Source organism: Sinohyriopsis cumingii, chromosome 4, assembly GCF_028554795.1.
Source record: "Sinohyriopsis cumingii isolate HCF-2022 chromosome 4, ASM2855479v2, whole genome shotgun sequence".
In the NCBI taxonomy this organism is placed as follows: domain Eukaryota; kingdom Metazoa; phylum Mollusca; class Bivalvia; order Unionida; family Unionidae; genus Sinohyriopsis; species Sinohyriopsis cumingii.
This window is the reverse complement of record NC_142964.1, coordinates 134,737,497-134,754,076: the sequence shown is the minus strand read 5'-3', so window position 1 is coordinate 134,754,076 and position 16,580 is coordinate 134,737,497. Positions and strand designations below refer to the sequence as shown.

Below are 16,580 nucleotides of genomic sequence, written 5' to 3'. Positions count from 1 at the left end.
AGGAACCTAATACAGTGTACCATCAATGTTTAGCACTAGAAACAGGAACTAATGCCATCAATGTTTAGCACTAGAAACAGGAACTTAATACCACCAATGTTTAGCACTAGAAACAGGGACCTAATACATCAATGTTTAGCACTAGAAACAGGAACCTAATACCATCAATGTTTACCACTAGGAACAGGAACCTAATACAGTGTACCATCAATGTTTAGCACTAGAACAGGAACCTAATACCATCAATGTTTAGCACTAGAAACAGGAACCTAATACAGTGTACCATCAATGTTTAGCACTAAAAACAGGAACCTAATACCATCAATGTTTAGCACTAGAAGCAGGAACCTTACTATACCTAATGCCATCAATGTTTAGCACTAGAAACTGGAACTTAATACAGTGTACCATCAATGTTTAGCACTAGAAACAGGAACCTTACTATACCTAATGCCATCAATGTTTAGCACTAGAAACTGGAACTTAATACAGTGTACCATCAATGTTTAGCACTAGAAACAGGAACCTTACTATACCTAATGCTATCAATGTTTAGCACTAGAAACAAGAACTTAATACAGTGTACCATCAAAGTTTAGCACTAGAAACAGGAACCTTACTATACCTAATGCCATCAATGTTTAGCACTAGAAACAGGAACTTAATACTATCAATGTTTAGCACTAGAAACAGGAACTTAATACTATAAATGTTTAGCACTAGAAACAGGAACCTTACTATACCTAATGCCATCAATGTTTAGCACTAGAAACAGGAACTTAATACTATCAATGTTTAGCACTAGAAACAGGAACCTAATACCATCAATGTTTAGCACCAGAAACAGGAACCTAATACCATCAATGTTTAGCACTAGAAACAGGAACCTAATGCCATCAATGTTTAGCACTAGAAACAGGAACTTAACACTATCAATGTTTAGCACTAGAAACAGAAACCTTACTAAACCTAATGCCATCAATGTTTAGCACTAGAAACAAGAACTTAATACTATTTAATGACATTTCAAAATATGTTTATCAAGACTTCATCTGCCTTGTAAGAAAAGTGTTGCTTTTTGCCATAGTTTCAAGGAATGTATTCATTAATTACATCTCACATGGTCCACAAAGGTTGAATTTCTAAATCTGAAACACCCTGACTGACAAAATTATTTTTCTGCTTGTGCTTTTGACCTAACTTACAAAACATCACATTCAATATTTTATCACATTTCAGCAATGAAAACTGGTTAAACATTTGCTGCTGAATTTGTTTTACTTCTTCAGATTAAATTTTCATCCAATGACCTCTCTTTTATTCATAATGGTTAATACTGTTTAGGATCACTTGAATGAACATAACAGTCATGTGTCTTTCCCATGATTCTATCATTTAGTTAAATGTGTTATCAGTGGTAATTTATGCTGTCAAACTTGTTCTTATTACTGAAAAACTAATTAACCAAACTGTGCTTTGCGTGTTTGACTGATCTTTACATTCCTATTGGTGTCTGCATCATTACTTTCATTTGAAACAACGATGTGATGGTATTTATTTTTTATAGCAATACTGAAATTTTTTAATGGAGATTATGTTTGATGTTTTACGGAATACATAGCTGTACAGATCATTTGCTGGTCTCCATCTTAATCTGCTTTGGTGGTGAAAGTATGAACCCAAATTTAGGGAGCAATTATGACCGATACTTGTGGCAGTCGGTCATCCATCTTTCTCAGGCAAGGATATTCAGAGTTTCACAATCTGAGGATTTTTAATGTGACAACTTGCAGACTATAATGCATATTGTGGAAAGAAAAACCAAACATGGTTATACTAATTTCATTATACTGGATAATTTATGACAAAAAGAATTTAAATCACTAAAAAGATAAATACTGTATCATAGCATCAATGTCATGTGTAATATCACTGCAGTCAACATCTCCAACTCTATCACAGCAAAATATGTTAGAATAATAGTCTCTAGGATTGTAACATTAAACAATTTCAAAAGGATATATTTATTTTATCACCATATATAGCTTCCTAAGTGTGTTCTTGACAGGTTTGTCAAGACTGAGCCCATACAATAACTTCGGGATTTGGTTTCCAGACAAGATCCTACTCAACTTACTCCTGCAATGATATACATATGATTAGCCTCTTTGTACCTGTTCAGCTAAACTAACTGTGAAACTTCCAAATAAAGAACATCTGCCTTATGGGGGAGGGGGTAACTTTTAGAGTTATGATCATTTAACCTCATTGTACCATCTATACAGGCATGTAAATCAGATCCAACCCAAATCTACTTTAATATAATGCACAGGCAGATCTGGGGCTATGCCGTATGTTAGGAGTCATCAGCGGAACAAACATCATAAACCTTGTTGTGCAGATGTGTTATGTGATGGCAGATCAGGATCTATGTTGTTTGCAGCTGAACCCAACTTATATGTGTATATATACTATCTATGCCTATGAATTCCATCTAATGTCTACCTGGTTTCTACAAGAAAATGGGCTTAGAGTAATTATTACCTTCATTCACAACCTTTCCTTTTATTTCTTGTTCTATTTCCTGCTCAGTTTCCATTTTCTCCATGTTTTCCAGGCTTTTTAGGTTTCCCATTTTAGTACTTAACTGTTTCTTGTAGTTCTGGAGCCAGATAATCTGCTTATACTGGTGTTGTTTCTCCTTTTCAAGTCTCTGATGGAGTCTATTTTGTATTAAGTCACGGACACCTTTTTTATAAAACAGATCATTGTAATAATAATCAACACCCTTTAAGGACCTCACACCAATAGGAATTTTAAAATTTGCATCTTTAGGGTCCACTGAGTATACTGGAACCACACACCATTTTTTCTCCTCATTTTCAATGGCTTCCATCAAGCATTCCTCTCTGGACAACTCTATCCATTTATCTTCACAGAATTCTTTTGTTATGTAAAAAAACATGTATGTGCTTCTTTCCATTGCTGTCTCTAGAAGTTTGAATCTGGGCCCTGCTTGTGGTACAAACTCATCATACAATATTGCCTTCACACACTGATCATTTTTGAACTTTATATCGTTTTTTAGATGGTCACAGAATTTCCATGCATCAGTTCTGTTGACCTCACTGTATAAAATCATAACATCATAATATTCTATTCTGAGATCTGAAGGAATCAAATTCTCATGCATTTTCAATTCTTTCTGCCATTTGTCATCATCAAAACTACAACAGAAGGATGAACCAGGCTCTGAATTATTCATGACGAACTCTTCAACACAACTGACAACACCAGCTGGCAAAGAAATGAGATGATGTCAACATGTTTGTATATATATATATATATATATATATAAGATTAGGAATTAATAAGTCCATTTTCTATTATATGCTTCATTTGGATTAATTATGGTGAAGTAAGACACCTGGATACAAGTGTCCTTTTTTGTTCAATAGAAATCCCCCTTCCTCACTGTATCTGCCCCATACCCATCCCTAAGACCATTGCACAACTTTACAAACCAGTTTCCTAATCACATGCAAAGTCTGATATCTCTAATTCAAACAATGTAGGCATCACACTTGCACACATACAAACATGATAACAAGTCCCAATATTGGCCTTAAGCAAGGAAAGAACTCAATATCATGCAGAAAAACAGCATGATCTATATGTCTCTCCCTTCATCCTGAATATGTGGTTTGTAGCAACCAAGAACCATCCACAAAACTTGGTATTCTATGAAAACTGGTACACTACATAACAACTTGCCATACAAAATCCACAAAACTTAAATTCTGCGACCATGCATTCATTATAGATGATGACATCCAAGCACTGTACAGAAAATCTCAAAAACAAAATTACCCAACATTCTTTGCAGTCATTGTTTTTCCATTATACGCAAGTAACAACATTCAGAAACTTAACTTAATGTCTGTAACTGTTCATACAGCATTTCAAATTTTTCACACATTATTTCTATTTTTGTATACAGTAAATTTCTAATTTTTCATACAGTATTTCTAATTTGCCATTCAGTATTTCAAATTCTTCATACAGTATATTTTTAACTTTTCATACTGTTCCTAATTTTTCATATAGTATTTTAAATTTCTAATTTTTCATACAGGGCATTACTAATTTTTCATACAGTATTTCAAATTTGTCATACAGTATATCTAATTGTATGTGTGCAACATCAATTCAGAATTTTTTTAAAATTTACATTTGTGCAGGAATTATTTTTTTATACGTATTTAGCTTTGCACAAATTTATGCTGATAAATTAGCTCTATTTTTGCAAATAAAATATACAAATTTAATTTGTGCATCTCAGAAAATAATATAAAACAAACTTTACAGATAAATTATACAGTAATTCAATGATTAGCAACTATAGCTATGCTGCCTCTGATGCAGGGAGGAGGCTTCAATATGCACTAATGGCTACAAAGTATAATACATACCCAAAAGGAGTCCTGGGCAGCATTCTGCTTCGCTTATCAGTTTAGTAAGGTTGTTCTGTTGGGTGCAACAAAAGGTAATTTGAAATATAACCCCCAAACCCAAATTGTAAAGAATACCTTAATACTGATCCGTTATTTTATACAAAAACATGTGTAATTATGTTTTTTTCTGAGATGCAGGGGTGGGAGGGGTAGGTGGCTAGTCGTACAATGCAAGACGTATCACATGCCATTATGTTTTGGCACTAAAAATGTCATGTGATACGTCTTTCGTTGTAGGACTAGAATTGCGCCATATTAGTGGACAGTGTCCTAGATACAGGTCTCACTGGATAGTTTCGTATTTTGACACCCCCCAATTTTTAAGGTAGAAGGCATGAACCTAATTATCACAAGCCTAGCATTTATAAATTCACACATAAGCTAAATCTATAATGTGGTTCAGATTTACTTTGAGTTAGGCTTGGAAATAGGTTGGCTTGTTGGTGACTGCCTGTCACAGTTAGATTTGCATTGGAGATCAAATGCGTAACTCGGGCTGCAAATGAGCTGTCGACTTGGCTTACGTATTTTTGTGTGTCTGCTACAGAGGTAAATATCTAAAAATCTAGATGGTTGAGGGGTGATGAAAAGTATGCTAATTTGTTATAGTACTAGTGAACTTTATTCATGCATAAGGCACATACTGATTCTTTTAGCTGCCTTGTCACAGAAAAGTATTCAAAATAGCTATTTCTTGTCAAAAATGAATGTAAAATTTAGGGGTTGGTGGCAGTGTTGGTTCAGTATAAAAACCACCAGTTGCATCAGGAATTAACCTGATTACTGCAGTCAAAATCTCACATGTATGCTTTCTACAAAAATCATTAGTTTTTTTTTATTTGTATCTTCAGTGTAAAATTATTCTCACTTTTCTGTAATTGGTCATCGTTGGATGAAAATTCACCAGATAAACTGTCCAGTGAGACCTTAAGAACCGGTGTCATTTTTTCAGTCTTGTCAAATGTGATTCACTGTGCCATAAATCATATCCTTATTACCTCCATATCTTGAATCTGACATAGTTAGGTATTCCAAACATACACTTCCTATAGATTTGATTGCACTTAATCATAGTAGAAGAAGGGACTTAACTCAACAGTTTTAATACTACCAGGTATTGCTCCTGATCCATTCTCCTAATGAACAACAAAAGCCTTATAAGTTTCAAGCAAGGTGGTTTAATTGAAGTATTTCACATACTTATTCAGTTTATCAACATTTTCAGTATAAACTTAGTATATTTTCCTAATTTTATGATGATTACCTTAATTTAATGCTCTTACATCCATATCTACTCATGATGTAATGTTTCAATACATATATTTCATCTTATTTACAGAAATTTAAGTTATAATGACCTGTATATAAGAAGTTCAGGGTTTTATTTTGTTGTAGGCCTCAAGGTGTATGGGAGCACACCTGCTGAAGTGATATTGCTAACAGCAGGACAACATCAACAATTTATTGGGAGTCAGACATGCCAATTGTTGTGGAGCTTTCACAGGAACAAATATATCTGCACCAGTTTCATTGAAGTTTTTGGTGAGTTATATTAAATGGATGTCCCTTTTTTACATTGTGTTTTTTCTCCTCCCCTTTTTTACTTTGCATGATTTTCTATTTGCTTTAGATTCAGTTCTATGCAGGTGACAATCACTAGCCAAACACACTTCTAAATAGCAGCAACTTCAACAACATTATGTGCCGGCCAGTATGAAAATGATTTAGAGGTGTCCTTCTTAGTGTTCTTAAAATACATTATCCATGCATATTGTTTTATCAACAGATGGGATAAATATGGGTATAGAATTTCATTGTTTAAGTTTCCCAACTGATGTGGTTCAGTTTACAAAGATTGGTCCATACATTTGATGTTACCTGATGAGTTGCCTCCCTTAAGTCTACCTTGGATTTCTCTATTCTAAAATAGATTTGACCTTCTTCATGAAATCAGTGAGAGAGTTCTGGTCAGTTTATATATGCCGTGCATCGTTATTATTCTTTCAAGTACTTGGCATGTACATTCTGCAGCCATTGTACAAGAAATTCAGCTTGGCTTCTTTACATCTTTTATTCACTACTATTTCAGATTGCATGAAGAGTTGTATTATTTGTGCTCTCAGATATCTCTGATATCACCAGGCACTAACAAGACAGGGTGTATTAGCTATGAAAAATGATGAAACTGACATAATATAAAGAAATTGTATGTTTCAGAGGTGAAAGTAATACATGAAGTATGAAGCTGTCTCATAGCTGTTGCTCTGTTTGATAGCTTTTGGTCATCAATAAATTCAATAAATCATAGGAAACAAACAATTTTGAATTTCAAACTTCTGAAGGTTGCGTTTTATTTAGAATTGGTCAAAGTTTTGAAAATAAGAAGATTTTCCCTTAATCAGACTGCTATTTGAATTCTTAAGGTCTCACTGGATAGTTTCGTATTTTGACACCCCCCTAATTTTTAAGGTAGAAGGCATGAACCTAATTATCACAAGCCTAGCATTTATAAATTCACACATAAGCTAAATCTATAATGTGGTTCAGATTTACTTTGAGTTAGGCTTGGAAATAGGTTGGCTTGTTGGTGACTGCCTGTCACAGTTAGATTTGCATTGGAGATCAAATGCGTAACTCGGGCTGCAAATGAGCTGTCGACTTGGCTTACGTATTTTTGTGTGTCTGCTACAGAGGTAAATATCTAAAAATCTAGATGGTTGAGGGGTGATGAAAAGTATGCTAATTTGTTATAGTACTAGTGAACTTTATTCATGCATAAGGCACATACTGATTCTTTTAGCTGCCTTGTCACAGAAAAATATTCAAAATAGCTATTTCTTGTCAAAAATGAATGTAAAATTTAGGGGTTGGTGGCAGTGTTGGTTCAGTATAAAAACCACCAGTTGCATCAGGAATTAACCTGATTACTGCAGTCAAAATCTCACATGTATGCTTTCTACAAAAATCATTAGTTTGTTTTTATTTGTATCTTCAGTGTAAAATTATTCTCACTTTTCTGTAATTGGTCATCGTCGGATGAAAATTCACCAGATAAACTGTCCAGTGAGACCACATGGATTATTTAAAACACATTTCGGGCTTTTTCTATGTTGAAAAAAAAGCCTGAAGCGAGTTGGGGGGGGGGGGGGGATCATACCGAATAACAAAATTACCTCAGATTATTCATATTACCCGTTCTGACACCGGACCATGTCTATCATACTATATAAGAAACATTACTTGTCTCTAATATAAAGCTAGGGTTGGTAAATTACCTTTCTTATTAAAATCCAAATTTCAGGGAAGGCCTAACGGAACACGCACCATTAAAACTCGCGTAACGGCGAATTGTGGAATTTCCGATACTATTTTTAGCAAGCAACCTATCAGATAAAGCGTTGCGCTTCGCGTTGGGTAGTTATCACACAACGTATTTCTCATTGTTCCCACTGTTAAGGACTCACGGTACTAATTCTATTCCCATAGTAAACATATACAAACCCCATGATATTACAAATTCAATAACTTAAAAATTTTGAGTGCTCATGATCAAACATATATTTATCAGTATAGACGAAACCTGGATGACAGCTTCTGTGTAGAGGAAAGCATATGAGCCGCGGCATTTTTTGGACATGCACGTGTTTGAAACATGTTCTTTCAATTCCGCATCAAAGAGTCAGGTGCTACATTTAGTAATGAGTGTTCCAAACTCAACACTGTTAAAGGACTGAAATTCCATCAATAAAACAATGTCTACATTTTTTGCTCACTTACAACTAAGATAAGCTCTCAGAAAGTTCTTTTTCCTAAAACATAATTTACATTATTAACCCATCCTGGTCAGCCAGAGCCATATGGAATTACATCACAATTAATACTTCCAGTTCAGTACCCACGAATGTAGTTCTAGTCTATTTTTAGAACATTTTTTCCTCTCTCATTTTGATGGTGATAGAAGAGTTTTATTTATGCAGTTTTGGTAGGGATTTAAAGGTAACTGTTTATTCTTGATAATATGAGCTCAGGGTGTTGTTGTCTGTATGTATTTTGGCGACAGTGCACAGTGAGTAATAAGGCCTTGGTGATGATCCGGAAGTGAAATACGTGTTCTGGTTACATGCTGTTATGTTGAGAGTCAATGATCTAAAAAAAGAGCAGGTCAACCTTTGACAAGAACTTCACCGTGAAGTCATCTTTGAAGGTATTTTAGATTAACATATGATTTGCATTGATTGTCACACAGTGGAAAGGTCAGTACTGAGAAACAAATGTAGAGAACATATAGTAAAATTAATTGTGTACTATGTCCATATATATACTCACCCATTTCCAGGCTGGTTCCCATTTTTCCATACCATTAGTACCGTATGTGCTTAAAAGCAAGTCATGCGGACAACGTTGGTTTGCGTACCAGGGCCCATCTACGTGGAACGAATTGCTCATAGATCTGAGACACGAGTTAATGCGATCTCATTCAAGATGTTTTTTCCCCCAGGATTACAACCGTGTCGCCCTATTTTGCGCGTCGGATAATTTTGCGCAACGATACGTACTTTCTGTAATTATTAGAACACTTGTTGTTTTTGGTCGAAAATCCAAATGGTACAAAGAAAGAACGATCGCTCTTTAATTAAGGAAAGTGATGTTCATAAAGTGTATAAAAAATATCCTAAATTCTATTCTAAATGCATATGAAAATGTGATTTCTAAATGTCAACATGAAGACCGACTAAATGACCTTGAACTTGAAACCCAGAGAAACATATTTAATATTTCTTTTTTATAATCATACAAAGAAATACTTTATTTAAAAGATGGAAATCTTTACCGTAGAAAAATACTGCATATTAATCCAAGTTCTAATTTTGCAAAAAGCTGTCCGACACCTACTTCATCGTCTGCTGTCCAACATGTCAACTTGTCGTTTCTCAAGAACTGTCCAACTTTTATAGTCTGTTTCTAAATTTCTAAAGTAATTTTTCTTCATAAGCGAGACGTTGTAAACACATTACATCATATTCATTGTTGTTTCTCGTCAAAATAATCGCTTATTTTTAGTCAAATGTTTAACTTTAATTAAATTTTTTACTAGATCGGTTTGGTTTGTTTAATATCTTGCCATTTAGAGGCATTGTTACATGGAATTTGGTAAAACCTGCTTTAAACCGACCTAGTTCCTCGGCTGATATGCTGACAGAAAGAGTCGAAAGTAATGTGTTTCATTTCCATTGCCCGATGCATTAACATTACATCTTTTTAAAGCCATGCGCAGAATAGGCCGACATATCGCGAGTCATGAAAACACAGGGGGAGTATTCCGTGTGTCCAAAATTAGTATTATTTGTACAGAATGTTCTGGTGACAATTGTCGATTTCAAATGGTAAACACTGCAGTATTTTATTGTCGTCAATCGGTCGAATTCGTTTTGCGTTTTGCGCTAATATTGGTGACTTAAACTTTAGATGCACAGAAAAGCCCGACAACGCTGTACTAAAAACACCGAAATACACTGAAAAACCGAAATACACATGTATTTACGTATTCTCGGTGTATATATCGGTCTACACACAGTTTTCTTTTTTTTTTGTTTGTTTTGTTTGAATAATAATATAAAGCAAAATAAAATATGATTTATGTTATTTTGATATGATTAACCGCTTTCCCCTAGGTTGGCGGCTGTTACTAGGGTTTTCCTGATTTCTTCCTCCACCATTTATACTGTCATGTATAACCACATGTGCTACGAGATCGGGATACACAGATCTTACTAGTCATTGACCTAAGCAAACTTCCGGTGTTTTTCAAAATCGATCACTTCTTTTTAGGCTTTATGGAGTTGCGGACTACATGCAAGATTTACCTACCTCCAAAGTCAGGCGCTTAACCACATGCAAAAGTATGCACCTCTAACACTGAACATATGACAACTTAAGTGTTTCAATAAGCAAATGCAATTTTACGCTTTGTAAAAACACATGCTAACACATTTTATTTCAAAAAGAATTATGCTTAGTTTCAATTACAATCAAGGGATATATTAGACTGACCTTAGCAAGTCTTGAAAATAAACAACGTAAAGTACGTGTTTGTAATTGTTTTGCTTCTCTTAATATACATACATGACCTCTATGCTGGCTTGCTTAGGAATAAAATCCAAAATTGGAAATTTAATCGTCAGATAGCATAGGCGATTACTTAGCGCCGATAGTGCAGAGAGTCGAAGTTTGATCTTGGCTTGCTAATTTATGGCAAATTAATTCCTTCTTTCGTAATTAATCCAGTTGGTCGGATTGGCAGTTATTGGCTTAGGTTCGCGGTAGGATCCATAGGAATGACCAAGACGTTTCCAATGAGTAAAAACGCACCTTTCCTCGTGAACGCTGGGGTGGGAGGAATGACGACACATAGTCCTCTGTGATGTATAAACGCCACTGTCAACTCAGATTAAATAAATGCAACTTTCTTGTAGGAACACCGGATTTAGTTTAGTCTATTTTCTTCTGCTTCTTCTTCTTCTTTACATAGAAAATCATAGTTCATAGTGAATGTTGGATGTTTCATCGAAGGTAACACTGAAACAAAAAAAGAATATCAATTTAGAACATGGCTTAACCATTTTCAAACTCTTCTTTTGTCAAAAGTCATTAATTCATGTATATTCCGCTAACGTGCTAATACTATAGGAGATGGAGATATAACTAAACAGCAGAAAATATAAAATTTTTATATACAGAAACCAGCACAAACAGATATATAATGTACCACATAAATTTAAAGTAGAAAGTCGCATTGACCTGGTATCAGAGAATTGATTTATTACTCATGCCTTTTTAAGAAATCTTTATCACGAATTTTGGTTTCTTCATCTGGTATGATTTTGTCTTCTTCCCACTTATGTGGCAGGAGACCCGTGTCCCTCATATTAATACAAAGGCGTGCAAACCTGATGTAACTACTGCGCTATTGCAATATACAACTCTGTTTAAGCAAATGTTTCCTCTCCATTATAAACACAAGAATCGTGTTTTTTTAAAACGACTGACTAGACGATTTTAAGCGTGGAATTTGGCAAAATCGTAGAACGATAGATGGTATTTGTGTAAATTACTATTCCGAATAAGTATACACAAAAAAAAACCGTTGCGAAATCTAATCTTATGCTTTGTCCGTTTCCAGATTTTGTCTGCAAGTTTTATAAAATTTTAGCACAGAAGCAAAGAGAAAATTGTTAATTGTGGTAAATAATAACAGCACCTTCGTCGTGTACCTAAAACATGAAGTCAATAACACTATAAGTCTAACATTAGTATCAAGCAAGGTCGCGGATGTAATCCCTTTTTATCCAACAGCTTTCTTTTCAAAATACACATCTATTTTGCCAGCAAGAGCAACAGGTTCCCACGCGCAATGACCTGTCCATCATACATTCTGTTTGTTGTTGATTTTTTATCGTCCAAATAATAAAAATTGCTCCATGATCTAGGAACCTTTCGCTCAGAATGGAAATTAGACTAAAGTGTAAAAAACGCAAAAATTATAGCGAAAAAGTAGTTTAGCTACTGTATTTCCTGACTACGTAGACAGGCGCAAAAGCAAGACTCCGTCACGTCGTCCTTAAAAGAGAGGTTGGCGTATGTCCTTTTTAAATATTTAATGTCATATTGTGTATCTGCTTTGTACGGTTCAGCTAAAAAGTCCAATCAGCGTGGGTTTTTATTCCAACATAGACTGACCAAACTATATATGGTGTTCAAGGTTCTGCGTGTTATTAGGGTAACTGGAACATGTGCACCAATGACATAAATTGCGTACTACGCTGCTTTTATAATTTTGTCTTGTTAATTCGAGTGCAGATTGACTCAGACTAATGTATTTTTTTCTCTCACTTAAATACTGTTATGATAAGAGATAAATGTGCATGTGCGTAGTAACGTGTACCACACTGGGGACAAATGAAAATTAACAGAACGCCTCGGGTTTACATTTGGGGTGAGATAGTGGTATGGGGATAAACGGGAGTTTAAAATTACCCTTGCATTTGTAAAAAAATAAATAAATATGTACGTATATGTATAGATGTATATGTTGAATAGTGATATGGACTTCAGGGAGTTTGAAAAAGATAAGGATTTTTTTCAAGATTTGACATATACTGAAAGTACTGCTACAATTCCATACACTCTCACAATGCAATATCTTTGAATTTACACTTTGTATTACAGGAAAATAAATTGCTCGTTCCATTTTACTTAAATTGTTCGTTTCACATCCTTTCTGTTACTTATTTTAAATCCTGGAGTCGTAACAGAAATTGGGGGCCATCCAAAATCTGAATTTCTTTAAAACATTGTGAGAGACTGTCTATAATTTAAATTGACTTTCTTTCGGAATCTTCATTTTCTCTGGTAAAGATTTTAATTTTTCACATTTGAGAAATCTTTAGTGAAATAGAAAGCTTTCCCAATGCCATCTTACTTAGTGAACATTGTTTCAAGATCTAGACAGGGAGGGTTGCAAGTCCTAGATAAGGAGGGTTTCAAGTCCTGAACAGGGAGTGTTTCGAGTCCTAGACAAGGAGGGTTTCAAATCCTAGACAGGAAGGGTTTCGAGTCCTTGATAGGGAGGGTTTCAAGTCCTAGACAGGGAGGGTTAGAGTCTATGAAACAGGACGAGTTGCTAGAACTTGCAAGCCATTATGATCTTTCCGAAACGAAAGCATCTTTAATAAAACTAAAGAGAAAGAATATTTTTCGTTCAGTATGTCATGGTAAATGAAGTTTTGATGATAGTGCTTTGGACTTGATTAGTATGTCTGTTTCTGGTTTTGATGCGAAATTAAAGGAACTACAAAAAACACATGGAATTGGAATTAACAAAGCTTCAAAAGGTCCACAAAAAGGATGGAAATGCAAATTCAGAAGGTGAAAAAGGAGAGAAGAATGCAAATGCAGAGAGAGGACAATAGTAGCAGAGATAAAATAAAGAAAAAGAAATACAACGGCAGAGAAAGATTCGGTCATATTGTTTTGATACCGGAATGGGTTGTGATGAGTGTGTTCATTTGCTTTTTGCTGCTAGAGATTCTGTGTACTGGCTCTTAGTCTTTGTAAAATTGGCTCTAGACATACTGTTCATGGACCACTGATGTTATTAAAAGAGAAAATTCTTTCAAATGAAGATTCCAGTATCGATCTTCTTTACTATTTCTGAGGTGATGCGAAGTTAGTATATAGGGATGCGGTAAAAAAAAAAAAGTATTCATTCCTATTTAAAGTTGGTCTATGGAATCATTTCCTGTGTGTGTGTGTGTGTATATATATATATATATATATATATATATATATATATATATATATATATATATTTGAGCAACTTATTTAAAATATTGACTGGAATTACAAAGTGATCGTTGAAATATTGGACTTAAGCACTGTTTGGGTATTATTGTGAATTCATTCAAATACATTTTGGATTATCTCATTGTGATATTTCAAGAATATTTGTTCATCAGTACATTCAAGACTATTGGTGCTTTACGTTAATGATATTGGTACATAAGGATTGAAGATTATTAGAGCTCATTCGGAAATTCTATACTTTATGAATTGTGATAGAAAATTAGGATTTATTTCGGATTTGTTCAGAATTATCTGTCTTTTGAATTTTCACTTGTATTCTTGGGAAATTGTTTGTTGAATTTTACTAAAAAAAAAATTGTTTCACTTGCTTTCTTTTAAATAGTTTAAGACCACGGAGTCGTATCAATGGAGACAGGGGAAAATTAATCTTAGGCCGCCATTTTTATGCCACTTGGAGGACAATGGAAAGTTCACATTACGCAACCATTTTAGGCAGATTATAGGGACAATGTTACACTCATAATAGGTCTCAGTCATTTGTTGTTTTAGTGATTCTGGGGACAAGGGGCATCCGAAGTTAGAAATATCCATAGGTTTAACGTGATATTTGATTATAGAGACATGCGGAAATTAAGAATGGAAAATCGAATCCATAAGTAGTGAAGGGGGGCACCCTACGTACAATGGGAATTAGCATTACAGGGACCCCTGGGTCAATCTACGTACAATGGAAATTTAACATGGCGAAAAATCGTGGGTCAATCTACGTACAAGGGGAATTTAACATGGGAATAAATCGTGGGTCACTCTACGTACAAGGGGAATTTAACATGGGATTTTTTTTTAAATTTTTAAAAAAAATTTTTTTAAAAAAAGGGGTAGGCAATGGAAAGGCTATCTCTTTTCGAGAAATATGGCTGGCCCTGAAAAGGGCCTTTGGGTTTTATGTTAATGTATTCATTAACATAAATGGCACCGCATTGGTCTTCTTCTTGTCCTTAGGCTGCGTCTTACTGTTGGTCCGTACATCAGCACTCTTTTCAGGCATCCTTGTCTTTCGACGTAGATCCTACGTATCCACAGGCTGGTGTTTGTCCTGTGGACAACGGTCCACTTCGATCGGACATACATGAGCAAGTCTGTCCGAAACATCATGGAAGACACAAGGGTGGATGACTCAACTGTAGTCCACATCTTGAAGCGACGAGAACAGGTGAATCAATGCATTGAACGGCGCTTATTTATAGGCGGAGGAAGGATTGAAACGGATTGAGTTCATTTACCAATCCGAACACGCGTTACAGAATTCAGTCAGCTCGCATCCAATCCGAAGAGAGCAGTCTGTGACGTCACGTAGTCAATATAGATTCGCTAGTGCTTGTGTGCAGTCAATCTATGCGACAGTGATTCAACATGACGGAAACTCAGAAAACGATCCAGTGGGGTGCACCAGCAGGGGAGACTGCCCAAGGGAACCCGGACTTACTTTCAGAAGAGGTGAATTGGGATTTTGTGGATTTTCTCTCCTCGCAAGAATTTGTTCCGGAACCTTCGTTACTTTCTTCATTACCGCAAGTGGAGAATTTTAGACAGAGACAGAAAGAAGAATTGGAGAAATTTATACAACGACAAAAGGAAGCGGAACAGACTTTTCTCCTACAGTAACAGCAACAAGAAGAAGAGGTAAGAAAAAAACAACAGCAAGAAGAAGTAGCAGCAAAGAAACAAGAGGGTGAAAATCAAACGGTCACGGTACTGTTGGACATTTTAGCGGAGTTAAGAAGTCTGAAACAAATGTATCAGACTTCTTTATCACGACCGAAGAGAATACGACCTTCCCGAGCCAAACATGTCAACCCTGTGACTAAGCCTACCGTACCACCCTTAGTGATTTCAACCCAATCATTATCATCAACATTACGCAGTCCAGAAGTAGGCCTTGGCCGTGGCAAAGGCTTAAGGCAGTTAAAATTGATTGCTTAAACTCACCCCTACACCATGAAGAAAAAAGGCCCTTTTCAGGGCCACCCACATTTCTCGAAAAGAAATACAATTTCAATTTGCCAATAACTCAAAAAAAAAACTCACCCATGTTACCCTTTTAATACGTGTCTGTGTATGAGTGCGTGAGTGTAGCTTCTTATTTTAAAATCACAACTCAAAGACACTTACCTTATATCATTCATTTATTCTTTTCTCCATTTTTTACAATCCAATTCACAATTTATAACTCAACACTTTAATAAAAAGTTCATTAATTTCTTCTGTCTCCTTGTTTAGTCTCTCTGTTTTTTGAATTTCTTCACCGTCACACTCTTTTCCTCTTCTTCTTCCTCCTCGCTTTCTTCCCTTCTTCTTTTTTTCTCTTGTTTCTTTTTCTTCACCTGTCTTCTTTCTTCCTCAGAAGAATCCCTCTCTTCCTCTGAAGAATCCCTCTCTTCTTCTGAAGAATTCCTCTTTTCTTCTGACTCCTCTTGTTTCTTTTTTGGGCAATCTGGAGACCAATGTCCTTTTTCTTTACAATAATAACAGGTATCTTGACTTTTGTCTTTTTTATCCCCTGTTTTTTTTCTTTTTTGACGGTCTGGACACTCTGAAGACCAATGCCCTTTCTTCTGACAGATATAGCAAGTATCTTGACTTTTATCTCTAAAGGAAGGAGAGTAGTCCGTAGGCTGGTCTGAAGAGAATTTTCTAATGACC

At 35.3% G+C, this 16,580-nt stretch overlaps 1 protein-coding gene and 1 long non-coding RNA gene across 2 annotated transcripts in view; one reads left to right on the top strand and one right to left on the bottom strand.

The window, feature by feature from the left end:
* The window catches only part of LOC149802130 (uncharacterized), a 42,713-nt gene extending 34,856 nt beyond the window's left edge, over window positions 1–7,857 (bottom strand). Inside the window, exons 1-2 of the mRNA XM_089956533.1 lie at window positions 7,790–7,857; window positions 2,545–3,297 (exon numbers count right to left, since the gene is read on the bottom strand). Of these exons, the coding sequence (XP_089812659.1) occupies window positions 2,545–3,265 (721 nt within the window). The 5' untranslated portion in view covers window positions 3,266–3,297; window positions 7,790–7,857. The remainder of the gene's footprint in view (window positions 1–2,544; window positions 3,298–7,789) is intronic.
* LOC149802128 (uncharacterized) overlaps window positions 1–16,580 on the top strand; it is a 145,578-nt gene that overhangs the window by 7,168 nt on the left and 121,830 nt on the right. The window contains exon 2 of the long non-coding RNA XR_016420785.1: window positions 5,910–6,056. This is a non-coding gene — a long non-coding RNA (uncharacterized LOC149802128). The remainder of the gene's footprint in view (window positions 1–5,909; window positions 6,057–16,580) is intronic.